General features: G+C 50.3%; 8 protein-coding genes across 8 annotated transcripts; 5 read left to right on the top strand and 3 right to left on the bottom strand.

The window, feature by feature from the left end:
• Positions 1-333: 333 nt before the first annotated feature.
• On the top strand, positions 334-5,531 carry BDV14DRAFT_67218 (pleiotropic drug resistance family ABC transporter). Its single transcript, XM_073777264.1, has 2 exons — positions 334-1,417; positions 1,465-5,531. Exons 1-2 carry the CDS (start codon positions 733-735, stop codon positions 5,271-5,273), a joined length of 4,494 nt encoding a protein of 1,497 aa, XP_073632963.1. The 5' UTR covers positions 334-732; the 3' UTR covers positions 5,274-5,531.
• A 343-nt stretch (positions 5,532-5,874) lies between these two features.
• On the top strand, positions 5,875-6,981 carry BDV14DRAFT_195536 (RNA-binding protein; the record flags this gene model as incomplete). The annotated part of the gene is made up of 3 exons (XM_073772246.1): positions 5,875-6,442; positions 6,501-6,729; positions 6,789-6,981. The coding sequence occupies 3 exons, from the start codon at positions 5,875-5,877 to the stop codon at positions 6,979-6,981; spliced, it is 990 nt and encodes a 329-aa protein (XP_073632962.1).
• Positions 6,982-7,201: 220 nt separating this feature from the next.
• BDV14DRAFT_67081 (N-glycosylation protein-domain-containing protein) lies at positions 7,202-8,498 on the bottom strand. The gene is made up of 4 exons (XM_073777261.1): positions 8,114-8,498; positions 7,967-8,022; positions 7,751-7,898; positions 7,202-7,694 (listed from the first exon to the last, which is right to left on the bottom strand). Exons 1-4 carry the CDS (start codon positions 8,216-8,218, stop codon positions 7,449-7,451), a joined length of 555 nt encoding a protein of 184 aa, XP_073632961.1. The 5' UTR covers positions 8,219-8,498; the 3' UTR covers positions 7,202-7,448.
• A 558-nt stretch (positions 8,499-9,056) lies between these two features.
• BDV14DRAFT_195535 (uncharacterized protein) lies at positions 9,057-10,122 on the top strand (the record flags this gene model as incomplete). The annotated part of the gene is made up of 3 exons (XM_073772245.1): positions 9,057-9,415; positions 9,476-9,583; positions 9,639-10,122. 3 exons carry the CDS (start codon positions 9,057-9,059, stop codon positions 10,120-10,122), a joined length of 951 nt encoding a protein of 316 aa, XP_073632960.1.
• Positions 10,123-10,746: 624 nt separating this feature from the next.
• rgd1 (putative Rho GTPase activator (Rgd1)) lies at positions 10,747-13,207 on the bottom strand (the record flags this gene model as incomplete). The annotated part of the gene is made up of 9 exons (XM_073772244.1): positions 10,747-10,858; positions 10,921-10,991; positions 11,042-11,136; positions 11,190-11,333; positions 11,384-11,912; positions 11,963-12,162; positions 12,215-12,821; positions 12,896-12,949; positions 13,025-13,207. 9 exons carry the CDS (start codon positions 13,205-13,207, stop codon positions 10,747-10,749), a joined length of 1,995 nt encoding a protein of 664 aa, XP_073632959.1.
• A 674-nt stretch (positions 13,208-13,881) lies between these two features.
• BDV14DRAFT_67036 (transcription factor domain-containing protein) lies at positions 13,882-16,427 on the top strand. Its single transcript, XM_073777259.1, has 6 exons — positions 13,882-14,209; positions 14,349-14,455; positions 14,502-14,810; positions 14,861-15,298; positions 15,348-15,613; positions 15,668-16,427. The coding sequence occupies exons 1-6, from the start codon at positions 13,970-13,972 to the stop codon at positions 16,378-16,380; spliced, it is 2,073 nt and encodes a 690-aa protein (XP_073632958.1). The 5' UTR covers positions 13,882-13,969; the 3' UTR covers positions 16,381-16,427.
• An 808-nt stretch (positions 16,428-17,235) lies between these two features.
• racA (putative Rho GTPase Rac) lies at positions 17,236-18,611 on the top strand. The gene is made up of 6 exons (XM_073777258.1): positions 17,236-17,567; positions 17,632-17,664; positions 17,735-17,793; positions 17,854-18,034; positions 18,103-18,335; positions 18,395-18,611. The coding sequence occupies exons 1-6, from the start codon at positions 17,535-17,537 to the stop codon at positions 18,453-18,455; spliced, it is 600 nt and encodes a 199-aa protein (XP_073632957.1). The 5' UTR covers positions 17,236-17,534; the 3' UTR covers positions 18,456-18,611.
• Positions 18,612-19,042: 431 nt separating this feature from the next.
• On the bottom strand, positions 19,043-21,600 carry BDV14DRAFT_209104 (SUI1 family translation initiation factor; the record flags this gene model as incomplete). The annotated part of the gene is made up of 8 exons (XM_073775571.1): positions 19,043-19,501; positions 19,553-19,645; positions 19,744-19,818; positions 20,949-20,969; positions 21,031-21,103; positions 21,335-21,366; positions 21,434-21,484; positions 21,564-21,600. The coding sequence occupies 8 exons, from the start codon at positions 21,598-21,600 to the stop codon at positions 19,353-19,355; spliced, it is 531 nt and encodes a 176-aa protein (XP_073632956.1). The 3' UTR covers positions 19,043-19,352.
• Between the last annotated feature and the right edge of the window lie 626 nt (positions 21,601-22,226).

Below are 22,226 nucleotides of genomic sequence, written 5' to 3'. Positions count from 1 at the left end.
CTTGGCGTCTGGCCTCAGAGAAACCCGTCCGTGGTTTCTCTGAGGCAAGTAGATCGTGGCCGGCCTAGAGATGCTGTCCAGGACACCAGTCCTAGCTAAGCAACACAATCATACGAACTATTAACGAAATTGACGAGGCGCCATTGGGTATACATACTTCGAGAAGTGCTGATCTCATATTGTTCTACCTCCATGAGACGCGAAATCCGGATCACGGAAACTTGGACCTGGACCTCTGGTTCTTAGCAAAGGAGCAAATTGGTCTATTCGCCATATGGCCCCGATAGGTCCCATGCTACTGGAACCAGTGGCCTTAGCTTGCCAACGGCTTTATTGATGCTCAAAATGATTTCGGGGCCCCGGATGCTCTTTTATACCTTTGCTTGGTTGCCCATCGGACCCCAACATTGCCGGCAGCACAATTACAGCTGGAGCTGTCCAAGGCTTTCCAATCGGAACAGTGCTCCTCGATAATTATGTTTGTCAAGTCCGATCCGGCCGGTATCTCGAAAATTATGATGGTGGATCTGTTAGCTGGCATCTTGCCTTGCATCATCCGTCACATGGGACAATAAAAGGCCATGAAGTTGGCGTTTCCTTGCTGACACCCAAGTTTCCTACTTCAAATACCAATTGTACCCCTGCGCTTGCCCTCTATGCTTATCTTATTCTGTCGTTGAGGATCAAACCGCAATACTCTGCCCGAGTTGCTTGCCTAGCCACGTCGATAGTATGTCGTTCCTTGGGTCCATAGTCCCAAATTTACCTCGATCCCAGTCAGTGGTCAGTCACAACGTACCTCAACTGCATGACCTTGACGATAATGATGGCACCAATCGCAACCACTCCTCGAATGCGAATACGGGCGACCCCGAGAAGGATAAGAGCGAGGATGGGGAAACATTGCACGGAGATGAGGCTGGAGAAGCTCGCGTAGCTTCTTTAGCCCGACACCTGACACGCCAGTCTACCAGATTGACCTCAAAGAGCACGCTCGAAAACCCATTCTTTCTCGACGACCCTGATTCGACATTGAATCCTCAAAGCCCCAACTTTCGTGTTCGAGATTGGATGAAGATGCTCCTAGAGATTCGTTCCCGTGATCCAGAAAGATATCCCGATCGTACTGCCGGTGTTGCTTTCAAAAATCTCAGCGTTCATGGTTTTGGGTCGCCAACTGACTATCAAAAAGACGTTCTGAACGTGCTTCTTGAAGTTGGTACGATAGCTCGCAGGCTGGTCGGGCTGAAAATGCCGAGAATCCAAATTCTCCGAGATTTCGAGGGACTGGTTCGAAGTGGTGAGATGCTTGTTGTTCTCGGAAGACCTGGAAGTGGGTGTTCGACGTTCCTCAAGACAATAGCGGGCGAGATGAATGGTATCGAGATGTCAGAGGATGCAGTACTGAACTATCAGGGTGAGTTTTGAGACCAGGCTGAAAGCGCAGCCTGCTAACTTGGGTAGGGATTTCTGCCAAAAATATGCACAATCATTTTCGAGGCGAAGCAATCTATACAGCCGAGAATGATATCCATTTCCCTCAACTCTCAGTATCTGACACGCTTACGTTCGCGGCGCTTGCCAGGGCACCACGCAATCGCTTTGAGGGCGTAAGCCCGAAGCAACATGCAGAACACATGCGAGATGTGGTAATGGCTATGCTCGGCCTCTCACATACTGTCAATACCCGCGTTGGCAATGACTTTGTTCGCGGAGTTAGTGGCGGTGAACGAAAGCGCGTCAGTATTGCAGAGGCTACTTTGAGCCAAGCTCCGCTTCAATGCTGGGATAATAGCACAAGAGGGCTTGATAGCGCTAATGCGTTGGAGTTCTGCAAGAACCTGGCTTTGATGAGCAAGTATACTGGATCTACCGCTTGCGTGGCCATATACCAAGCTTCTCAGAATGCCTACGATGTGTTCACCAAGGTCACTGTTCTATACGAAGGAAGGCAGATATACTTTGGAAACACAAAAGATGCTAAGAGATTCTTTGTGGATATGGGATTCGAATGCCCAGAGCGTCAGACAACAGCCGACTTCCTGACGTCGCTTACGAGTCCATTAGAACGCTTGATACGCCCTGGATTCGAAGATCGTGTCCCTCGCACACCCGACGAATTCGCAGCTGCGTGGAAGAGAAGTGAGGACCGTGCTAAACTCATGGCAGAGATTGAGGAGTATGAAACGCAGTATCCCATTGGTGGCGACTCCTACAACGCCTTTGTCGATGCCCGAAAGGCCATGCAATCCAAACACCAACGTGTGAAGTCTCCGTATACTATCTCAATATGGCAACAAATTACCTTGTGTGTTACTCGTGGATTTCAGCGCCTTCGTGGGGACTTCAGTCTTACCGCAACCGCCCTTATCGGAAATTTCATCATGGCATTGATTATTGGCTCGGTATTCTTCAACCTCAGCGATGACACGAGCAGCTTCTACGCTCGAGGAGCCCTTCTTTTCTTCGCGGTCCTCTTGAACGCGTTCTCGAGCGCCCTGGAAATCCTAACGCTGTATTCTCAACGACCGATTGTGGAAAAGCAATCAAGATACGCCTTCTATCATCCTTTCGCGGAAGCGGTTGCGTCGATGCTTTGCGATGTTCCATACAAGCTCCTGAATTCGTTCACTTTCAACGTTCCACTCTATCTAATGACGAACCTGCGCAGAGAGGCTGACGCCTTTTTCACGTTCTGGATCTTCTCGGTCGTCACCACGTTTACCATGTCAATGATCTTTCGAACTATGGCTGCGGCATCTCGCTCGCTATCCCAAGCTCTCGTGCCTGCAGCTATCATTATGCTAGGAATGGTAATATATACTGGGTTTACTATTCCTACCCGAAACATGCTTGGATGGTCTCGGTGGATGAATTATATCAATCCCATTGCCTACTCATTCGAGAGCTTCATGGTTAACGAATTCGATGGTCGAAGTTTTGAGTGTGCCCATATTGTCCCGGATGGCTCTGGATATGAAGACGTATCCATGCAGAATCGCATCTGCTCAACTGTCGGTGCAGAGACCGGATCTACAGTTGTAAGCGGGACATCGTATCTTCAGCTGAGCTTCAACTACACCAGAGGACACCTTTGGAGAAATATGGGCATCTTGATTGCTTTCATGGTATTTTTCGCTTTCACCTACCTAGCGGGTACGGAGTATATCTCTGAACAAAAGTCCAAGGGGGAAGTTCTCCTCTTTCGCCGCGGTCATCAACCTGGAATTCTTCCAAGCGAGGTCGATCCTGAGAACCCAAGTGAACCTGCCAATGCACCCAAGACTGAGCAGTCCACGCCTTCCACTTCAGCGAGAATTCAAAGACAGACCGCCATCTTCCACTGGGAAGATGTATGTTATAATATCAAGATCAAAGGACAGCCGAGAAGAATTCTCGACAATGTTGATGGCTGGGTCAAACCTGGCACTTGTACCGCTCTGATGGGAGTGTCTGGTGCTGGCAAGACAACCTTGCTAGATGTCTTAGCCACTAGAGTCACCATGGGCGTTGTCTCTGGCTCAATGCTTGTTGACGGGCGCTTGCGTGACCAGTCGTTTCAGCGAAAGACCGGATATGTGCAGCAACAGGATTTGCACTTAGCCACATCCACTGTGCGAGAAGCTCTTAGGTTCAGTGCATTGCTGCGACAACCCGCTCACCTAAGTCGTCAAGAGAAACTTGACTACGTCGAAGAAGTTATTAAGCTTCTTGGTATGGGAGCCTACGCAGATGCAATCGTAGGCGTACCTGGCGAGGGGTTGAACGTCGAGCAACGCAAGCGACTGACAATCGGAGTTGAGCTTGCAGCGAAACCTCAGCTTCTGTTGTTCTTGGATGAGCCTACTTCTGGCCTGGATAGTCAGACATCCTGGTCTATTCTGGATCTTATCGATACCTTGACTCAGCATGGACAAGCAATCCTTTGCACCATTCATCAGCCATCAGCTATGTTGTTTCAGCGGTTTGACCGGCTCCTCCTGTTAGCATCCGGAGGAAGAACCATTTATTTCGGTGAAATCGGCGCCAATTCTTCGACACTTGCAAACTATTTCGTACGCAACGGTTCTCAAGAACTGCCTCCTGATGACAATCCAGCAGAGTGGATGTTGGAAGTCATTGGAGCAGCCCCTGGTTCTCACACCGAAATTGACTGGCCAAGGACCTGGCGGGAGAGCCCAGAATATGCCAAGGTCAAGGAGCACCTTTCTGAATTGAAATCTACGTTGTCAGCCAAACCGGTCGATTCTTCTGATCCTGGTGCTCTAGGCGAGTTCGCTGCGCCGTTCTACAGCCAACTATGGGAGTGTCTTGTTCGGGTGTTTGCTCAATATTATCGCTCACCGACCTATATATGGTCAAAAGCCGCTCTATGTGCCCTTACATCCCTGTATATCGGGTTCTCTTTCTTCAAGGCCCCCACCTCCATTCAAGGCCTCCAGAATCAGATGTTCAGTGTTTTCATGTTGATGACGATCTTCGGCAACCTGGTGCAACAAATTATGCCCAACTTTGTTACTCAACGCTCTTTATATGAAGCACGAGAGCGCCCATCAAAAGCGTACTCCTGGAAGGCCTTCATGACTGCTAACATAATTGTTGAACTTCCTTGGAACACGCTCATGGCCGCCTTAATCTTCTTCTGTTGGTACTACCCAATTGGTCTATACAACAATGCAAAGCCGACAGATGCAGTAACAGAGCGCGGTGGCCTGATGTTCTTGCTAATATGGACTTTCCTGCTGTTCACATCCACGTTTGCACATATGATCATTGCAGGAATTGAGCTTGCGGAGACCGGCGGCAACGTCGCCACAATGCTTTTCTCCCTGTGCTTGATTTTCTGCGGTGTTCTAGCTGGCCCAGATGCCATGCCAGGCTTCTGGATTTTCATGTATCGGGTATCTCCCTTTACATATCTGGTGTCGGCGATGCTTTCAACAGGCCTGTCAGGAACGAATGTCGAGTGTGAAAACGTTGAATACCTGGTCTTCAACCCACCCGCCAACCAGACTTGTCAGGACTACATGCAGGCCTACATGGACAGCACACAGAGCGGGTATCTCCTGGACCCTCAGGCCACGTCTCGGTGTTCCTTCTGTTCCTCTGACAAGACTGACACCTTTCTCCTGAACATCTATAGCAAGTTTGATGAGGCTTGGAGGAACTTTGGCCTGATGTGGGTCTACATACTCTTCAACATTGCCGGCGCAGTGTTTATCTACTGGTTGGCTCGCGTGCCCAAGGGCAAGAAGATGGCCGGGTCGGCATAGAACTTTTCCGCACTTGCAAGCTTCAAAAGCCGATCGGATCATCCTGCTCAAATTGATAAACTTCCCTTTTCTCATTTGCTTGCATCCATTCACCAACTATTTTCACTCCTTTCTTTGCTTCTGGCCGCCAACTTCCGAGGAATTGGCCTGCCATTTGATCCGAAACTGTCATTTAATACTGCTGGTCTTCTGATTTACTGTACCTTTAACATATACAAAGATCTTGAATATATCTAAATAGAAATCTTTTATCCACACACCGCTTCCCTGAGCAGATCCATCCAAGCCTGAAGTACGAGATAGACACCTGATATACCAGGCTGAAAACCAAAAGATCTCCGGCTTGGGTGGAGAGCTCAAAGCGGGTCCTTCTCACCGCCAATATCTACTAGCCCAACTTCGCGGCAGAAAAAAAGCGGAACGCGATTTTTTTTGCTTTGGATCTTATCGAGTCCGTTGTCGCAGAATTCCTCCATTGCGTCTCTGGGTAATTAATCTCTTCTGAAGTGCGTCGGACACTTGGAAAAATACTCGGCCACCTCATAACTCAATTACCACATACGCCGGAGGCTTGTTCCATCCTCAATCACTACAATCAACAATGGCCGAAAAGAAGCGCAAGCTCGAGAATCCCGCGGAGGACGTTGCTGTTACCGAACCCGAGGGCAAGAAGGCCAAGCGCGACTCGAAGGAAAAGAAAGAGAAGAAGGAGAAGAAGCGCAAGGAGAAAAATGCTGTTCAGCCCGTGAACGAGGTTGAAGAAACGGAGGTGAAGGAGAAGAAGGACAAGAAGGACAAGAAAGAGAAGAAGGAGAAGGAGAAGAAGGAGAAGAAAGAAAAGAAAGAAAAGAAAGAGAAAAAGGAGACAAAGGAGAAGAAATCGAAGGATGAAGAGAAAGAGGAATCCGCCCAAGAGACGAACGGCGCCGAGCCAGCACCCAAAGCAACAGACGCCATGGACGTCGATGGCGACGCGGACACCAAAGTTGACGGCCCGGCCAGGGAAGCATTGAAGGCAGAGAGAAGAGCAAGAAAGAAGGAAAAGAAGGAGAAGAGGCGACAAGAGCGCGAGCAACAAAAGGCACAAGAAGCAGAACAGAACGACGATCAAGAGACGGGAAAGTCCGCTGCCCCAAAAGAAAAGGCCTCCAGATTCATTGTCTTCGTTGGTATGGATGACCCGCTTTCATTAGACTTTGCACATTGAGCTAACTGACGGGCTCACAGGAAATCTCCCTTACTCCGCCAACACCGAATCCCTCAAAGCACACTTCGAGAAGATACAACCGATATCCGTGCGAGTGGCGACGCAACCCGACAAGCCCACCAAGTCGCGCGGTTTCGGATTCGTCGAGTTCGACAACTACGACCGGATGAAGACTTGTCTGAAGCTCTATCATCACTCGTCGTTTGATGACGGAAAGTACCCTCCTCGCCGCATCAACGTCGAATTGACGTAAGTAAACTTGGTCAAACCGCAATTAGAGCTGTCAACTGACTCCCATCTCGCTATAGTGCCGGCGGCGGTGGCAATTCGGAAGACCGAAAAGCCAAGATCGAGTACAAGAACCAGAAGCTTACAGAGGAGCGGAAACGCCAGGGCAAGGAGCTCCAGACAGAGAAGGTCGTGAAGAAGACCAAGGCTGAGGAGGAACCGGCGGATGACTACGCGAACATTCATCCTAGCAGACGGCCTCGTATGGCCTGATTGTGAAGAGAGAAAGGAATGGGGCAATTGGGGCTATTGGATGGCACTACAAAAGCATTTTATAGATCTTGGAGTTTTGCTTACTTTACACCGCTGTCAGCAAGTTTGAGCAGATACCCTGAATCTGTATGAGATATCAATTGCATTCAGTACTATATCGATTCCATAGCAGTGCGCTATAACTAAAGGAAGGTACAACCCAGATAGTGCTGACCAATCGCTCCTGCCTATTCAAGTTTATATGGTCGCTCCTTCCTAAAGTTTATAATGATCCTGGAAGGGAACCTAGGCACGACGCCCGCAGCATTGCTCCTTCCTCATTGGACCAGTACTTCACACGCAGCGTGATTAGAAGGTAGGCATACGTTCGACGCGATCCAAGTCGTTCCATGTCATGTAAAAGATGATGAATAGGTTAAAAAGCACGATTCAGATTGACATTGGTGTGTGCGAGCGGATTGCGGGAGCTAAAGCTCTCCAAGGTGACCATCTGCAACTCGCATGCGCTGGACCACGTCAACAGCGAAATCCCATATGTTTCGTGCCAAAACAAATAGCGGCACCTCCGGTTCATTCTCGCGGGTCAAATGCAGCTGGAAAAGAAGTAACGACATGCTGATAAAGCTTGCTACTGAGACGACTAGAAGCGAAGCAGTAGTCTCACGCTTTATTGTAGCATGGTTCTGAGTCGCATGGTATAAGAACGTCAGAGTCTGGAAGTAGGATTAGCGATAAAGCGCTGGGATTTTGTCAAGTCCAGGAAGCTCACAGTTGTGATAGAAATCCATGCAGGTAGCAGAAGACGAGGGTCCGAAGATGCACCAGATAGATAGAGAACCCAAGAAGTCATATATGCAATCAAACCGTTCGTTGTAAGTAGACGAATGACAACTGCCGGTGGGGTATAATTCAAAAGCCTGAGAAGGAACGAGCAGTCAGAAATGATCCCCCTTGACGAAAGCTTGGACCTGGAGCGACAACATACCAACGAGACATCATACAATCAGCGAAGAAATAAGAAAGATATGCAGACGCACAGCACTGCAAATATCAATTAGCGGACCGTATCAGACATAATCCCTGCCTCCTCCCCAAAGAGGCGAGGCTCAAGACAAACAGCCTTGTTACATACCCACATAATAGCCAATGCTACCTCCGTAACCCGAAATCTCCTCTCAACATCCCAGTTCTCCCCGACACTTCCAACAATCGCTGCCGCCCACCCCTCACGTCCCATCCCCGGCCGGATATGCAGGAGCTCGGCTAGGAAAGTGAAGGCACATCGAAGCCCCCACCACGCTGCTGGTGCGGTGCTCAACGCCCGGCAAACAAGCAGAGGCACCCACCATTTTCGATCCACCCCTAGTATAACCGCAACCCGTGGATGTAGGGCTGACGGAGTTGTGTGAACGGCATCATTGCTGACAGATGTCTGAGACGTAGAGGCGGGGGAGGGCGGTACAGCGGGCGACAAGGTGTCTGGAGAAGCCACCTCTTTATCTCGGAGAATGGCCGGCGAGATATTGATGGAAGGGAAATATGATGGAGGTGCGGACAGAGTAGAAACCGAACGAGAAGGTGTCAAGTCAGGCTCAGGAGACGTTCGGCGGGGAGAGAAGGGTGGAGGAGCATCATCACGGTGAGGAGCCAGCCTTAATTACACGGCGTATGCAGCCGTTGCACAGATAGGGCTAGAAAAAAGAGAGTATGGAGGTGTTATGGGGAACGAGGTCCAATGTCGCGGAGAACTCGTCCGGCCCGCCTTGTAAACCGTAGGTAGATGGTAGCCTCGCTTTCTCAGGCGCGGACTGGCAATCGTCGACTTGCCCGGAGCGAACAGAAGATAAGCACCGAATTGCAAAAGACGACCACACAATTGCGAGCTTTGACGGGTCGAGAGAGATCGACGACGTCGTGGAGTAAAGCTGCAAGATAGGAAGAGGGCGAACATGGCCGGCGGGCCCCAAGTCCCTCAGTTGGCGCATCACGTGAGCCGCGGATTTCTGGCGTCGCCGAAAAATCGCAGCATTTCAGGAACAACAGGCAGTCAGCTTGCTGCATAACTCCCTCTCGCAATGGCATTCTCGATCCCAGGTGCACCACTGCTATCGGCAGCTCGAGCACGCACAGCGTTCCTCTCCTCATGTTCTGCAACCGCGCCTTCGCAATGCCGACAATTCTCGCTCGCGACCCAACGCAACGGTGCGCAGCGAGGTGCACCACAAGTCGCATCCATCAGGCAACCGGCACAGCCTAGCATGAAGACCAGGAGAGGAGATGTAGGTCGTGCTGAGCTGCCGCAAGATCTTGGACTTCTACCGGGGACGTTTGTCCGCCCATTGTGGAGGGATCTGCCGTCCATCTTCCATCATCCAAGGGAGCGAATGCACCTTGAATGGCTGTGGGTAAAGACAACCTTCCAGAACATCATGTCGTGAGTGGCGGCCCATACTTGCAAGATGGGTAGGACAGCTGAATATACTGACTAGTACAGAGTCGTCGTTTACTGTAAAACAGAGGGCAGAAACCTCCCACTACGGCTGAAGGAACGACGACTGGTATCCCGCGACCTCCACAAAAAGATGTACTTTGCCTTTGCCGAGTAAGACTATATTGCATACCGAAATATCTGTACACTGCTAATACCTTGCTCTCAGAGGTAACGTCAGCGCCCTACGGAAGATCTGCTGCACTGGTCTCGCAAGCAACCTCAGCAACCGCATCGCAGCCCGTCCCAGAAACCAAAAAGTTACCTGGAACCTCGACAAGTACATCCGCGGTCCATCGACCTATTTCACCGGAATTCGCATTCTCGCAGACCGCGCCACCGCATTACCCGAGCTCCGCGACTCCGGCGTCCGCCAGGTCGTCGTCCGCGTCACAACTCGACAATCAACAAGCAAATCCCAGCGAAATGCATCGAAAGACCAGAACCCCGCAGAGACCAAGCAGTCAGATCTCACCGAATACATTGTTATTCAGAGGCTTCGATACCTGGGCGAGGACGAGCCCTGGCGCATTTGGGGCTATACTAAGGCGACGACTATGGACGATCTCAGCAGCCCTCACTTTGCCATGGGACTCTCTCCTCTGGACCGCATGGAGGCTATCAAGGCTGAGATGGGAGTTAACAAGAAGTAGAGCTACTGAACGCTGCTTCTTGTGTTTCTGGTCGTGTACTTGAAGATACCTTCTCCCCTCCGGCGCGATGAGTTTGTCCTTAAGTCGCCACTTCGGCCCTCTACAATTCTCCACTATGGGATACCCTTTCACCACACTGCGCCTGGATGAGGAAACCTTTGGCAATATCTTTAGGCCCGCATCTCTCCTCCGCCAGCTCCATACTGCTGGAGCTGGTATATTCTGATAATTATTACGAGCGTTCTGGTCATGGCGTCTTACCATCTGTACTATACTCCGCCATCCTGCCCCCACTTTTCCTCAAATCTTGTACTTATTTACCAAGTCAAAGCTACCACCAAACAATCTAGAGAAGAAATGTATGACTATGAAGAAAAAGATCGCGGGTCATATTAACATGGGGCAATAACGTTTCAAAGATATCTCTTATCGCAAGTGAAATATATACAGTACAAGCGTGGAACGCAAAACCAAAGCAAAGGAAGACCAATGTAGGTAGCAAGAATAACCCAAACAATGCTGATCAAAACATATTCTCAAGAAGTAACAAAGAAGTGTCTGTTGATAGAGCAGGATTCAATAGTATGTTCTGGTTCTGGTATCGTCAATCAGAGGAACTGGCGTCTAATCGTCATCGAAGATCTGGAACGTGTTATTGAGGATGGTTTCGATAACGCGAACCTGCCAGCCGGCATCCGCGATGTTACCAACTGAGCTTGCGCCCATCAGTGTAGGTCTAAATATTGTTAGCAGTGGACTTTTAAAGAAAAAAAAATGTATACAGCAGATAGTCCGTACCCGAAGCAGATCGCGATGTTCCCTGCGTTCATGCGATTCTGAGTGTAGTGTTCTTGGACCTTGTTCAAATGCTGAGGCGGGTTAGCAAACAGAAAGGACGTCCTATTGCAGAAGTACTTACCAGCATCAGGGCTCTCAGAGTGGCGTAATGTGCGTCCGGCAGACCGTTGATGATTGCGTGAAGAGAGTCTCTTCGTTGAATGTCGTCGTCAAGGCCTAAGTTAGGGGTCATTAATGGAGAGGTCTAAAGTTACAGCGAAAAAGCTTACGAGCTGCATCAATAAAGCTTGGGTATGCTGCTGAGGTGAAAAGGGGGTCTGGAAGGTCTCTGAAGAACTGCTTCAAGAGACCCGCAACGCTGTTCACATCGTGATGGAAGCTCTCTGGGTTGGTGTAGTCGACTTGAGATGAGTCTGTAGCAGAGACATTAATCACAATCCCAAAATTCTAGATATATACGCACCGTTGTCAAACAGAGCCTTCATCTGGCTAATGTGAGTCGCACTGCCTGAAAGGCGGTAAATCCCCTCCATATCAAGCCCGAACAATTCCACAGCCTGGAAGCACTGGTATACAATCATGGGGACGGCAGTTCCATCACGAGTATATAACTCATCCAACGAGAATCCAAAGACTGGTTTCAGCGGAGGTAGGTTCAAATTTGAGGGGTTGCCATTCCCAGAGGGATAGGGTGTTTTCTGGGCTGGTGGGGATGAGGGATTCACAACATGCAATTCAGGCCCAGGTGGTGGCCCAGACGAGATTGGGTACGGAGGCTGGAAAGGCGGCGAAGAGAATGAATCAGGGTCTTGAGGATATGGTGGAGATTGAGGGCTCTCTAAGGGGCCTGTTGTTGGGATCTGCACGGGCAGTTGAGGGGGCTGTGAAGACGCAGGTGGCTGAGATGCAGGTGGCGGCATTGCAACAGACTGTCGTTTATTCTGTGTACTCTGGGGGGTAGAGGCGGGAGGTGCAATTGATCCGCCAAGGGTCTGAAGAGAGGTTAAGGAAAAGCACATTGTAAGTGTCTTCACAGACTTACCGGATGACGGTGGTATTGGATTTGCTCCGATGTGATGGCACCAGGGTTGTGCTCATGGCTCAAAACGTAGTCATGGTAGTCCCTCTGGTTGTCGATTTGCTGAATTACTTCGCGAAGACTCTTGGGTGTTCCAACAATCTCATCCTTCAATGGACTGATGGACAAGCCCTGCCCTAACAGTAACTTTTCGTTGAACGTTCCTATGACCGCCGTTAGTATTGCGAGAAACGTATGGTGTCAAACTAAACATACCGAACTTCTGCATCTGCAGAGCAAGGCCCGAGTCGCACTCAAAGATCAATTGCTGAATATTGCGCACCGCCTGAGGCCGCTGGGTGGAGATCAACTCTTGTCGAGCCGACTGGGCGGCTGAGACCTTGGATCCATAGTCTGAGTCCGCCGCCTGCACCTTGCGCAACAGGTCTTCTTCCTGCTGGGCAACGGATTTGGTGCCCTTGAAGCCAAACTTTCCGCCTGCCTTCTCTCCAGTCTTGACCCGGTCATATTGCTCCGCCAAAGAGTCGTATTTGGCCTTGGCCTTCTCAGCCAGGGACTCCGCCTCCATAACCCGCTTCTCAGCGTTCAAGCCTTCGTGCTTCCATTGCTTGCGCCCTCGCTCAATGTTGCCGGCGAGTTCGTTTAGGTTATCGGCCATCTGCTGCAAGGATGCGGCGAACTGGAGCCCATGATCTGCCATTCGGTCATGGAAGCCGTTGACCTCAACACATCCATAGCTGTAGGTGCCCTGGCGGTTGTCTGACTTGTGCGCAGCGTCGTACAGAGTGCGGGACACCTTTCTCAGGCCTTGAGCGTGTTCTTCCTCGAGAATCGATCTTTTCTTCAAAAAGGTGGCGAATTCCTTTGTAGATAATTATCCATTAGCGCAAATGAGCCTTTTACATATTTCGTAGCGGTGGAATGGTATGAACGAACCCTTGCGGAGGCAACGCTTTGCTTCAGCCGAGTCAGGAGAGTGGTCACGCCGATCTATGGGACTGCCGTTAGTGGGATTTCTTCGCACACAAAGGATAATTCGACATAGCGCAAGCAGGGTATATATACGTCAGAATAGATCACTTTGTCCAAACGAGCTTTCAACTCCTCTGAAACAACCGGAGATGCGCGGACCTCCAGCCCTGAAGCGGAAGGGGGGGCGGCAGAACCGGCACTTAAAGGTGGCACTCCTGGTTCCCCGGAAGAGGGAGTATTTGGCGCGGGGCCATCGTGGAGAGAGGCATCCGCCATGTGTGCGGGTGGTATGCGAAAGCCAAAATAAGGAATGTATTCGAGTTATAGGGAGAGAAAGCGCACAGGGGTATAAACCGGAGCTGGATGAACAATGACGGAAGCCTAAGCAGCCAAGTCGATGCTCTAGAAGAGTATGTCACCAGTTGGGCGGCGTGGGTCGATCTTGGCTCTTCTGGGGTTAGTCTGCGGCTTGGGCCAGGCACCATCAAGAGTCACGTGCCTCTGCAGAGCATACGAGATCGATTGTTGGATCAACTCGCAGGAATTTTGATGCCTGTCAACAAAAATAGCTGACAATATTGCAGAGCAAGCTGTGGACAGCAGAGCGCTACAACTCAGACGGTTGATGGTGGCTGTGCTTCTTATAATATCTGGTCTAGGTTATACAGTAAGATTTACTATGTAACTACATACAACAATGGACAAGAGACCTTCTAGACCTGTTCCTGCATCCATATGCATCTAGTCCACATTAACCACTACAGACATGACCAGGATAAGCTTTCATAGAATAACGGCTGTGACTACGGACTTGTCTGCTCTTAAGTGTAGTACCTTGGTTAGGTAGTTAGTTGTTAGTTACTTCCCTGCAGCATGATGAGTCAGCAGCCTTGCAGAACTGCCGAAATTCGCGATCACGAACCACCAAAGTCTTCTTCCGATTTCCGGCACCTTCACCAAAGTTGCTTTCTCCATATCGCATGTGTTCATACGCCCCTCGGTCCCATTCCGGCGGTTGTTGACTTTTGATTCATACCGATGGACCTCGAGTACCGGGGTGGTCTGCCACAAAATGGATTTGCTCCGCATGCAAACCTGATCAACCCCCCGGCCAGCTCTAGCGACATTCGGAACAACCCGAGGCTTCCGCATCCACTGACTGGCTTCGACTTCCAATCCAGGTCTTCGGAGCCCGGAGACATGGAGAAGACCCCGCCCGTTACGGGGAAGCGGCGGGGAGGCTGTCGAAAGGCGTGTAACGAGTGCAAGCAGCAAAAGGTAATTCAGACCCATCTTCCTGGAGCTCTGGGTCCTTGGTCCAATGAGCCAACAAGGAACTATACGCCTTGGAACCATACCCGCTGCCCATCTCCTTTTCCAGTGTAATCAACATCTGGCTAACCCTTGTACTGAACAGCTGCGATGTGATATCGTTCAGACGCCCGCAGACGCTTGCTCGCGCTGTCGGCGCCTCAATATAGAATGCAAAGTCGAGCCTTCTTTCAGGCGCATCTCAAAGAGGAAGTATGTAGGTTGCCTCGCCCTCGCGATACCTTGTTAACAATGCCAGGCGCAATGCTGAAATGGAGCGTGAGATTGCAGATCTTCGCCAGCGACTCTCCACCGATGGTAGCCATGCACATGTCGGCGAAGCCAGGGCCATTGAGAAAGTGTCTCAGTCCCCTGAGGACTTGTACTATGGCCCTGATGCTGTCAACATTGGTCGGGGGCGCACTTCATCGGCCAAACTAGAACCCCAAACTTTGGCCACTCCCTTGACTATGCATAGCGAGGGGTCCATTTTATCCCAAGACGACGGTGCGTGGAGACTGGAGGATGTCGTTCTATCAAGGCACAGAGTAATCAGACTATTTGATCAGTATATTAAAAAGATCCACGCCAACAGTCTTAAACTCTAACTGAATACAGATTCTTCAAGTACTATCATCCATTTCTTCCTCTTCTGAACCCCCAGAAGCCACCCGAGGAGTATCTTCGTCGCTGTCCGTTCCAGGCATGGACAATCATCTGCGTTGCTAGTCGACGAGCACCGCAAGAACCAGGGCTATTGAGCGCACTGTCGGGGCCTGTCAGCAGGTTATTGTGGTCGACGATTACCAGTGTACCGCAGGACTACCGTGTCGTCAAGGCGCTTTGTCTCTTATGCACATGGCCTCTCCCCACCACCAGCCAGAGGACTGACGCTACTTTTATGCTGTGCGGGTTGATGATGCAGATCTCCATGCAATTGGGACTACACCGTCCTGTCCAGGCTGAAGAGTTTACAACATTCCGGATGGAAGGGCAGGGCGAAGCCGTAAAGGATCGACTGCAGACATGGGTCATTTGTAACATTGTGGCTCAAAAGTGAGTGTATATCTCGGAGGCTATTATACTTCGTACTGACGGATTTCAGTGTCGCCACCGGATATGGGCAGCCTCCAGGAACAATTTATGATTGGGCTCTTGAGCCAGCCTCTCTCCGCGACGCGGATTACCACCCTTCAGCAGACTTACGGACTCGCTTGCGCATTGAAAAGTTCTGCGATCGAGTTACAAAGTCTCTTTACAGCAGCAGGCCAGACCCTGCAGAGTTTATCAGTTCAGAGAAGCTGTTGATCGCGCAACTTCTGGAGAATGAGCATAGAGAAATGGAGCTTGAATTCGGTCGAGATATTTCTGGTATGATAATACTCTCTGCATTCTTGTGCATCAAAGCTAACTAAAGGCCCGTAGCGATCAACATGATCCACCTTCGAGCCGCGGAACTACATCTCCGGTACTTTGCGTTTTTGGGATCCAACGCGCGAAGTGATGATTTGACGAAGCTTTTCATCGCGACTACATCCTTTCTTGGTCGAGTACTAGATCTCGAAACCTCTCCCGGGGAGCTCATCGGACACGCTACGAACTATATCCTCCAGATGATCATCTCCGCGGCCTTTGCACTTATGAAGCTATTGAAAAGCGACTTTCGACGACATATTGACTTTGAACACGGGAAGTTATTGTTCAATGGGGCCATTTCAGCTTTAAGGAGGATTAGCGTGATGGACCACGATCGGCCGGTCCGACTGGCAGATATTTTAGCGCAGATGTGGAATGCTGGTGCTCCCGAGGCGTCAGGAGATGATACCCTACTGTTAAAAGTACGATGTCGCATGAGTATGAGTCACGTCTATGACACAGTTTGGCGCTGGCGGCATCGATTCCGGCCGTTGAAGAGTACCGAGGATACGCAACCCACGACTGTGAACCCCAGCGTCTCAACGGCGACCCTCCCTCGACAACCTGACGGGACCCTTGAGGACTCCAGCTTGATGTATGCACCTAGCTTTGACCAAGAAGGAGCATTCTTCAACGAGGCAGGATTCTCTGAAGTATTCGACTCGTTGAATTGGGTGTTTGACGGGTTTCCGGATAGCTTCCCCGCCCCACCGGCTATGTAAATCGGTGTGTTGTTTATATAAAAGTTTGATCTATAGGTAGATTTGCAGACTGATTGGATGGTTTTTGGATGCTGTGTACATAGCCTACTTTTTTTTAGTTGAGATACCATTTGAGCAGCTTGCCGGATTGAGCGAGAGATGAAACAATTGACATTAACAAAGGAACTGAGGTGATCAAAGCTTTTGCGCGGTGGATCACAAACCCCGCATGTTTTTGAGATTGAGCATTGACTGATGAATGGTTGATTGATCGCATTTTCAGTTGACATGGAGAATGGGGTTTAACTCTGTGCAAGAATGGAGACTGCCAGTTGGCGAGAGGGCAAAGGGCGACCAGCAAATGGGGAGGCTGCTGAGGCATGATTCGTGCAGCGTATCTCCGGCGGCGAGTGGCTGTCTGACTAGTTATTGCGCATCGAGGCGAAGGAACAATCGAATGGGAAGCTGGAGATAGAGAGGACAACATCAGCAGCCCCTGATGTACTTGCCTGTGGTGTAGGCATAGACGAACCGCGGATCCAGGCACAGACCATGTGTGGTTCAGGGAACCAGCCATAATCGCAATGGTGATATCGCCAGGAACTGCTTGGTCGCAGGGACCAGACGCCGAGTTCTCGAAATAGCAGACTGACGGCCTGGTTGGTTCTCTGGCGACGAGCTAACTCTACTGATCAGATTGAGACTTCCATTCAAAGTTGGTAGCCGTCAAGCTGAGCTCCCTTAGTCTGCAACTCCGGCACTCTAAAGGCCATTGAACTCCATAATAACTCCATCGCTCCATCGCTCCATCCCCTCCTCTTCCTTCTCCCTCTCTCTCCTCCATCCTCCTGGCTATTGCTGCTGCTGCTGCCTTTTCCCTCCCAAACTTCCTGTTTTTTGTTTCTTTTCTCTTTTCGTTTATCTCCCTGCCTCTCTCTCTCTCCATCTCTCTGTATACGTTCGTCGCCGCCCCCGGTTCCCGCTCTTCGATTTTTCGTGACTGATCGACCGGCGCTGTCCCTCCGTGCAGATACCCCCGTTTCACTGTCGCTCCGCCTACCCTTCCCACAACCTCAACCTTTATTCATATCATTGCGTCGCTGGATCGATCGATACCCCGAATCCGTTTGGTTATCGTTCTACTCGTGTATATAGCTTTGAATTTCTGAGTCACAATGGCAACTGGTCCTGCTACCCAGTCCCTGAAGGTCAGGAGCCCTCTCCGCCAGTCCTCTGCAGCAATCCAGAGCCAATGGACTAATTCCACAACAGTGTGTCGTGACCGGTGATGGTGCTGTCGGCAAGGTTAGTTTCTTCATCCTCATTGCTCCTTTTATCTACTAGGGAGTCGCTCAGTAGCTAACCCATCGCCCAGACATGTCTTCTTATCTCCTATACGACCAATGCCTTCCCCGGCGAATACATTCCCACCGTGTCCGTCACCGCGTTCCCTGCTCCCTCCTTATAATCGCACCTGTTGACCATTCATTGCAGCTTTGACAACTATACAGCTAGTGTCATGGTAGATGGCCGACCGATCAGCTTAGGACTCTGGGATACTGCTGGACAGGAAGATTACGACCGACTTCGCCCGTTGTCTTACCCTCAAACCGACGTATTCCTTATTTGCTTCTCCATCGTCAGCCCTCCGTCTTTCGATAACGTCAAGTCTAAGGTACGTGACCAAACCACCACAATAAGCTCGTCCAATGGGAGGAACCGGATCTCTAACATTGCACGCAGTGGTTCCCTGAAATCGAACACCACGCTCCCAACGTCCCTATAATCCTGGTCGGCACTAAGCTCGACTTGCGGGATGACCCCGCTCAGCTCGAGAGTCTCCGCATGAGGAAGCAGGAACCTGTGACGTACGAGCAAGCGCTAGGCGTCGCGAAGGAGATCCGAGCACACAAGTACCTCGAGTGCTCCGCGCTGACACAGCGCAACCTGAAAAGTGTATTCGACGAGGCCATCCGGTGAGTTCCACCAAATTCCAATACTACAAAGATCTAAAACTGACAATCGAACCTTTTAGTGCCGTACTGAACCCCCGGCCCGCCGCGAAACAAAGGAACAAGAAGTGTACGATTCTATGAAGCGAGCGATCCACACCCGCCTCATCTCACCAAATACTATATCCCATATCCTACCCATCCAGTCATCCAGACCTAATAATATGAATAACTAATCCGGCGTTTCGGTCGTTTGGGGTTGAACTACCTACCTAACCCCCCGTCTCCCGTTTTTTTGAGTACCTCCGCCCATCCTACCTACCAACCTACCAACTTTTTTCCTTTCCGGTCTCGGGACCGTCTCATGAGCCTGATGTTTTGCGTTTCCTCATTGCCTCGTTCGTTTGTGAATTTGTGAGTTTGTTTGACTGCGAGTGCGACTGCAAGACAGGGCCTATGATATATTTGCATTTTCCTCTTTTATTTCCCTTCGGGATTGCAATGCGGTATAAAGATGTAACATGCCATACAATATCATGCATACGTTTCAGTCTGAATGTCAGTAGATTTGTCTTGCGTTTCACGACTGTGATGTTGCTCTACAGTTTACGAACACGCGTGGTGAAATTGGAGAAATTTTGAAGTCGCGTCTTTAGGAAGCATAAAGAAAGCATATCATGAGCAGGACTGCCTTAGCTAGCTACCTGGTAGAATACTAAGAATAATAGCAAAGTCCGAAATCCCCCTCAAGAACCCTTCTATATTGGTAGGTACTTCGATACGGATAATAACTCGCCCCAAATCGCCCGTTCAACGATTGCTCAGGGACGAGTTGTATAATGCATCGGTTTCGACAACAGGCCCAATCCAGCAGTAGCACATCGGGTATAGAAATAATCCGACCAACCACCAACCATCATCTTTGCAGTTGAGGCTAACGCAACGAATAGGCGGGTAACGACAGCCGACTTGTCGCATTCGCCATTCCCGAGGGTAACGTGGACTGGGAAGAAGGGACTGGAACGGGGCGTGGCTTCTGGCTTAAAAACCGTGGACCTTGATGGTCTTGGCATCAAGCTCAAGGCCCTCCTTCTTGTCGGTCAAGAACTCCTGAACATCCTTACGCTGATCTCCTTGGAGCTGAATCACCTCTCCCATCTCGGTGTCGTTGACGATGGTGCCATTGCAGGCTAATCACGTGTTAGTCGCGCAGTGACTCATTGTGTTGCGGCAAGACATACCGAATTTCTTCTTGATCACCTTCAAGATCTTCTTCTGATCAAACTTCTTAGGGAGACCCTGGACCGTAGTCAAGGTCTTACGACCATTGCGCTCTGCATGCGATGTTAGTACGTGACGACCCGAGGCGGTGAGAGTGCAAAGTGGGGATTCGCGGCAGTAGGGTTGCATATCGAGGGGAAATGACACGTACGTTGAATCCGTATATGGATGTAGTTTTGAGACTGCTTAGTCTCGCCGGTGTCTTCGTCAGCTTCGGCGAAGGGGTCTGTAGAAGCACGTGTCAGCCTGGGATCACGACGAGATATTACCCCGCCATTAGGGCCCACGTAGACCGCAGTAACACGGGGAGTAAGCAACAAGCAAGTCTTGTTTGGGAGAACAGTAGCCCGCAGGTGCAGATGCGAATCTGTGCCCAACTCCACCTAGACAAGACAAGTTGTTCTCCGAACTGGGCGCGTCGCAAACACAAGCGTGGGCCTCGAAGAAGGGGGGGTGTGGCGAGCCTTACCGAAGGTCTTAAGGTTTTCGATGGACATAAACTCGGCCTTTTGTCGTAAACGGCCCTTAAAAGCGGTTTCTGTTGATAAAACTGGAGGGGAGAATAAAATCTCTGTAAAGCGATCGCAAGACTGTGGGTTTGGTAGTATGAAGCGTGGAGGTTTGAAAGTGGATGAAGGAACGGAGAAGGAGAGGAAAGATCCTTTTGAGGGGCGGCGGCTGTGACCTGAGGGCCTGTGGGGGAAGGCGGTGTCGCCGTGACTAAGCCTCCCGACACCCATGAATCTCAACCCGACCTTTGTCCTTTCACTCCTTTGTTGAGTCACTGCAGGCTTGTACAGCCTTGTCCTACTCAGGAACCTATCGCTGCCACGGTCCCAGATCGCCGAGCCAATTGGCGGCGCTGCTACAAGAGTGGAAGAATATGCAGGGGGCGGCATGACCTCTGACCACGGAGCAGTTGCGGTGGCAAGCAGTGGCGAAGTTGGTCACCAGCGACTGTAATGAGATACGAGGAGTCTCAAGAGTCCTTTCAATGCGATAAGAGATTCCAATTCAATGGGATATCAATGATGTTTGTATTTTGACCATTATAGGTCACTTTCACGCGCCCAATGTAAAGAAGCCCAGATCCCCCACTATGTACAATTATGTCGCAAACATCACGTCTCCTTTTATGGCACACTCAACTTGTGAAAGTCTGCTCAAGTGAGCGGTATAGCAACGTAGGTCGAGAATCGAGACCGCTGTCAATGCCTTTACGGGGATGGTGTGGGCGTTGCGGCGGCGGCGCCACGAGCACCAGGGCCGGGAGGCATAAAGATGGGAAGGTAGGTCTAAAGCATGCGTTAGAGATTCGCGTGTCGTCTATAAGGCATTGCGAAGAGTTTCGATAACATACAACAGCCAAAGCCATCACTATAACAGCGTCGCAAGTCAGTAAAGGACCTTTCGAGGGTAAGACCGTAGCGCAACTTACCAGACATACCAACCGACATGTATGCCGGTGTAGACGCATTCTTCTTCTGCTCTTCGGTTTCACCGAGCCACGACTGGAGCGAGAAGACCATAGCAACCCTAGTTTTAGTTAGAGACGTTGCAGTCGGTTCAGCGGTGCGATAACATACCATCCGATCATCCTAAACAGCAAGAGCCGTCAGGTAAGCAGCGCACAATGGATAGTGTGCGTTTGATGAATATTATATCTTACCTGTTCCGTGTGAACATCTAAAGAGACTATTAGTATCCGTTGAATGTCAACTTATGCGCTGAGAGCAACCTACCGCTGCCATAGGCATTGTGCTCGACATAGCTCCTGATACATCCAATCAGTCTCACCTCCCTTTCGTATCCATTGTCAGATTCTTATGGTGGATATTCACCTGTCATATCCGCATCGTTCTTGTCTTTGGGAGGATCGACGTAGGGAATGGCTATCGCATCGTCAACGTTAGCAACCGAGCGTTCTAATCGAGAAAAAGTTGGAGAAGATTGTCGAGCTGAGTAACATACCAAGGTTGGCCCTGCGCATATCTTTTTTTGACGCCATCTTGAATGCTGGCTCTCGAAGCTCGTACCGTGAAGCTCGCAATATTGCCCCGGACTGAGATGCGAAGCTGGCATTCGGCGATGGGAGGCCGCTAAGCCCAAAGCGGCAATTCTGCCTGGGGCTCCATTCTGGGGCCAGGCTTGCTATCAGCTTATCAACTTATCAACTCGACTTATCGCCGTTATCGACATCGGCCTTTGCCGGGCAATTCTCCTGTAGGACAGTGATAGTTATGTCCCATCTCCCATGTCAACAGCTGAACAGTGCTTACTACAGCATATTACGGGCCTTTGTAGTTCAACTACGCTCTCCTCACTCTATCCAGATAAGGGCTATATTTGGACTACCCCTGGAAGTGATGGCGACATGCACTATCTCCCCCGGTGAATTAGCGGTTTTTGCCTGAGCACCTCTAGCTCACTATCCCACGATCCTTCCAAGCACTCAATACAATCTGCCAAGACTCAATTTCCTTAACAGCAAAGCATCGCAAAGTGTCTGAGAACAAAAGCGCAGCTCGCATTGTCGGCAAGTGGCGTTGGTCTGTACCTGGCCAGATAAGGAACACCAGAAGCCGAATGAGTTGTCCTGCGTCTCAGTCGTGGGCAGAAGATGCTTGTTTCCCG

Source organism: Aspergillus stella-maris (assembly GCF_047715825.1).
Source record: "Aspergillus stella-maris strain CBS 113639 unplaced genomic scaffold BDV14scaffold_3, whole genome shotgun sequence".
In the NCBI taxonomy this organism is placed as follows: Eukaryota; Fungi; Ascomycota; class Eurotiomycetes; order Eurotiales; family Aspergillaceae; genus Aspergillus; species Aspergillus stella-maris.
Note: the sequence above shows the minus strand (reverse complement) of the source record. Positions and strands in the feature narration are given on the sequence as shown.

Bases quoted from the DNA above. Each gene is read 5' to 3' on its own strand.
- BDV14DRAFT_67218 (XM_073777264.1), top strand. From the start codon at position 733: ATGTCGTTCCTTGGGTCCATAGTCCCAAATTTACCTCGATCCCAGTCA. The intron at 1,418-1,464 runs GTGAGTTTTGAG...TAACTTGGGTAG, and splicing joins TGCAGTACTGAACTATCAGG to GGATTTCTGCCAAAAATATG.
- BDV14DRAFT_67081 (XM_073777261.1), bottom strand. From the start codon at position 8,218: ATGGGACGTGAGGGGTGGGCGGCAGCGATTGTTGGAAGTGTCGGGGAG. The intron at 8,023-8,113 runs GTATGTAACAAG...TGATATTTGCAG, and splicing joins TAGCATTGGCTATTATGTGG to TGCTGTGCGTCTGCATATCT. The intron at 7,695-7,750 runs GTGAGCTTCCTG...TCCTACTTCCAG, and splicing joins CATGGATTTCTATCACAACT to ACTCTGACGTTCTTATACCA.
- BDV14DRAFT_67036 (XM_073777259.1), top strand. From the start codon at position 13,970: ATGGACCTCGAGTACCGGGGTGGTCTGCCACAAAATGGATTTGCTCCG. The intron at 14,811-14,860 runs GTATATTAAAAA...AACTGAATACAG, and splicing joins GTAATCAGACTATTTGATCA to ATTCTTCAAGTACTATCATC. The intron at 15,299-15,347 runs GTGAGTGTATAT...GACGGATTTCAG, and splicing joins TGTAACATTGTGGCTCAAAA to TGTCGCCACCGGATATGGGC.
- racA (XM_073777258.1), top strand. From the start codon at position 17,535: ATGGCAACTGGTCCTGCTACCCAGTCCCTGAAG. The intron at 17,568-17,631 runs GTCAGGAGCCCT...ATTCCACAACAG, and splicing joins CTGCTACCCAGTCCCTGAAG to TGTGTCGTGACCGGTGATGG. The intron at 18,336-18,394 runs GTGAGTTCCACC...CGAACCTTTTAG, and splicing joins GTATTCGACGAGGCCATCCG to TGCCGTACTGAACCCCCGGC.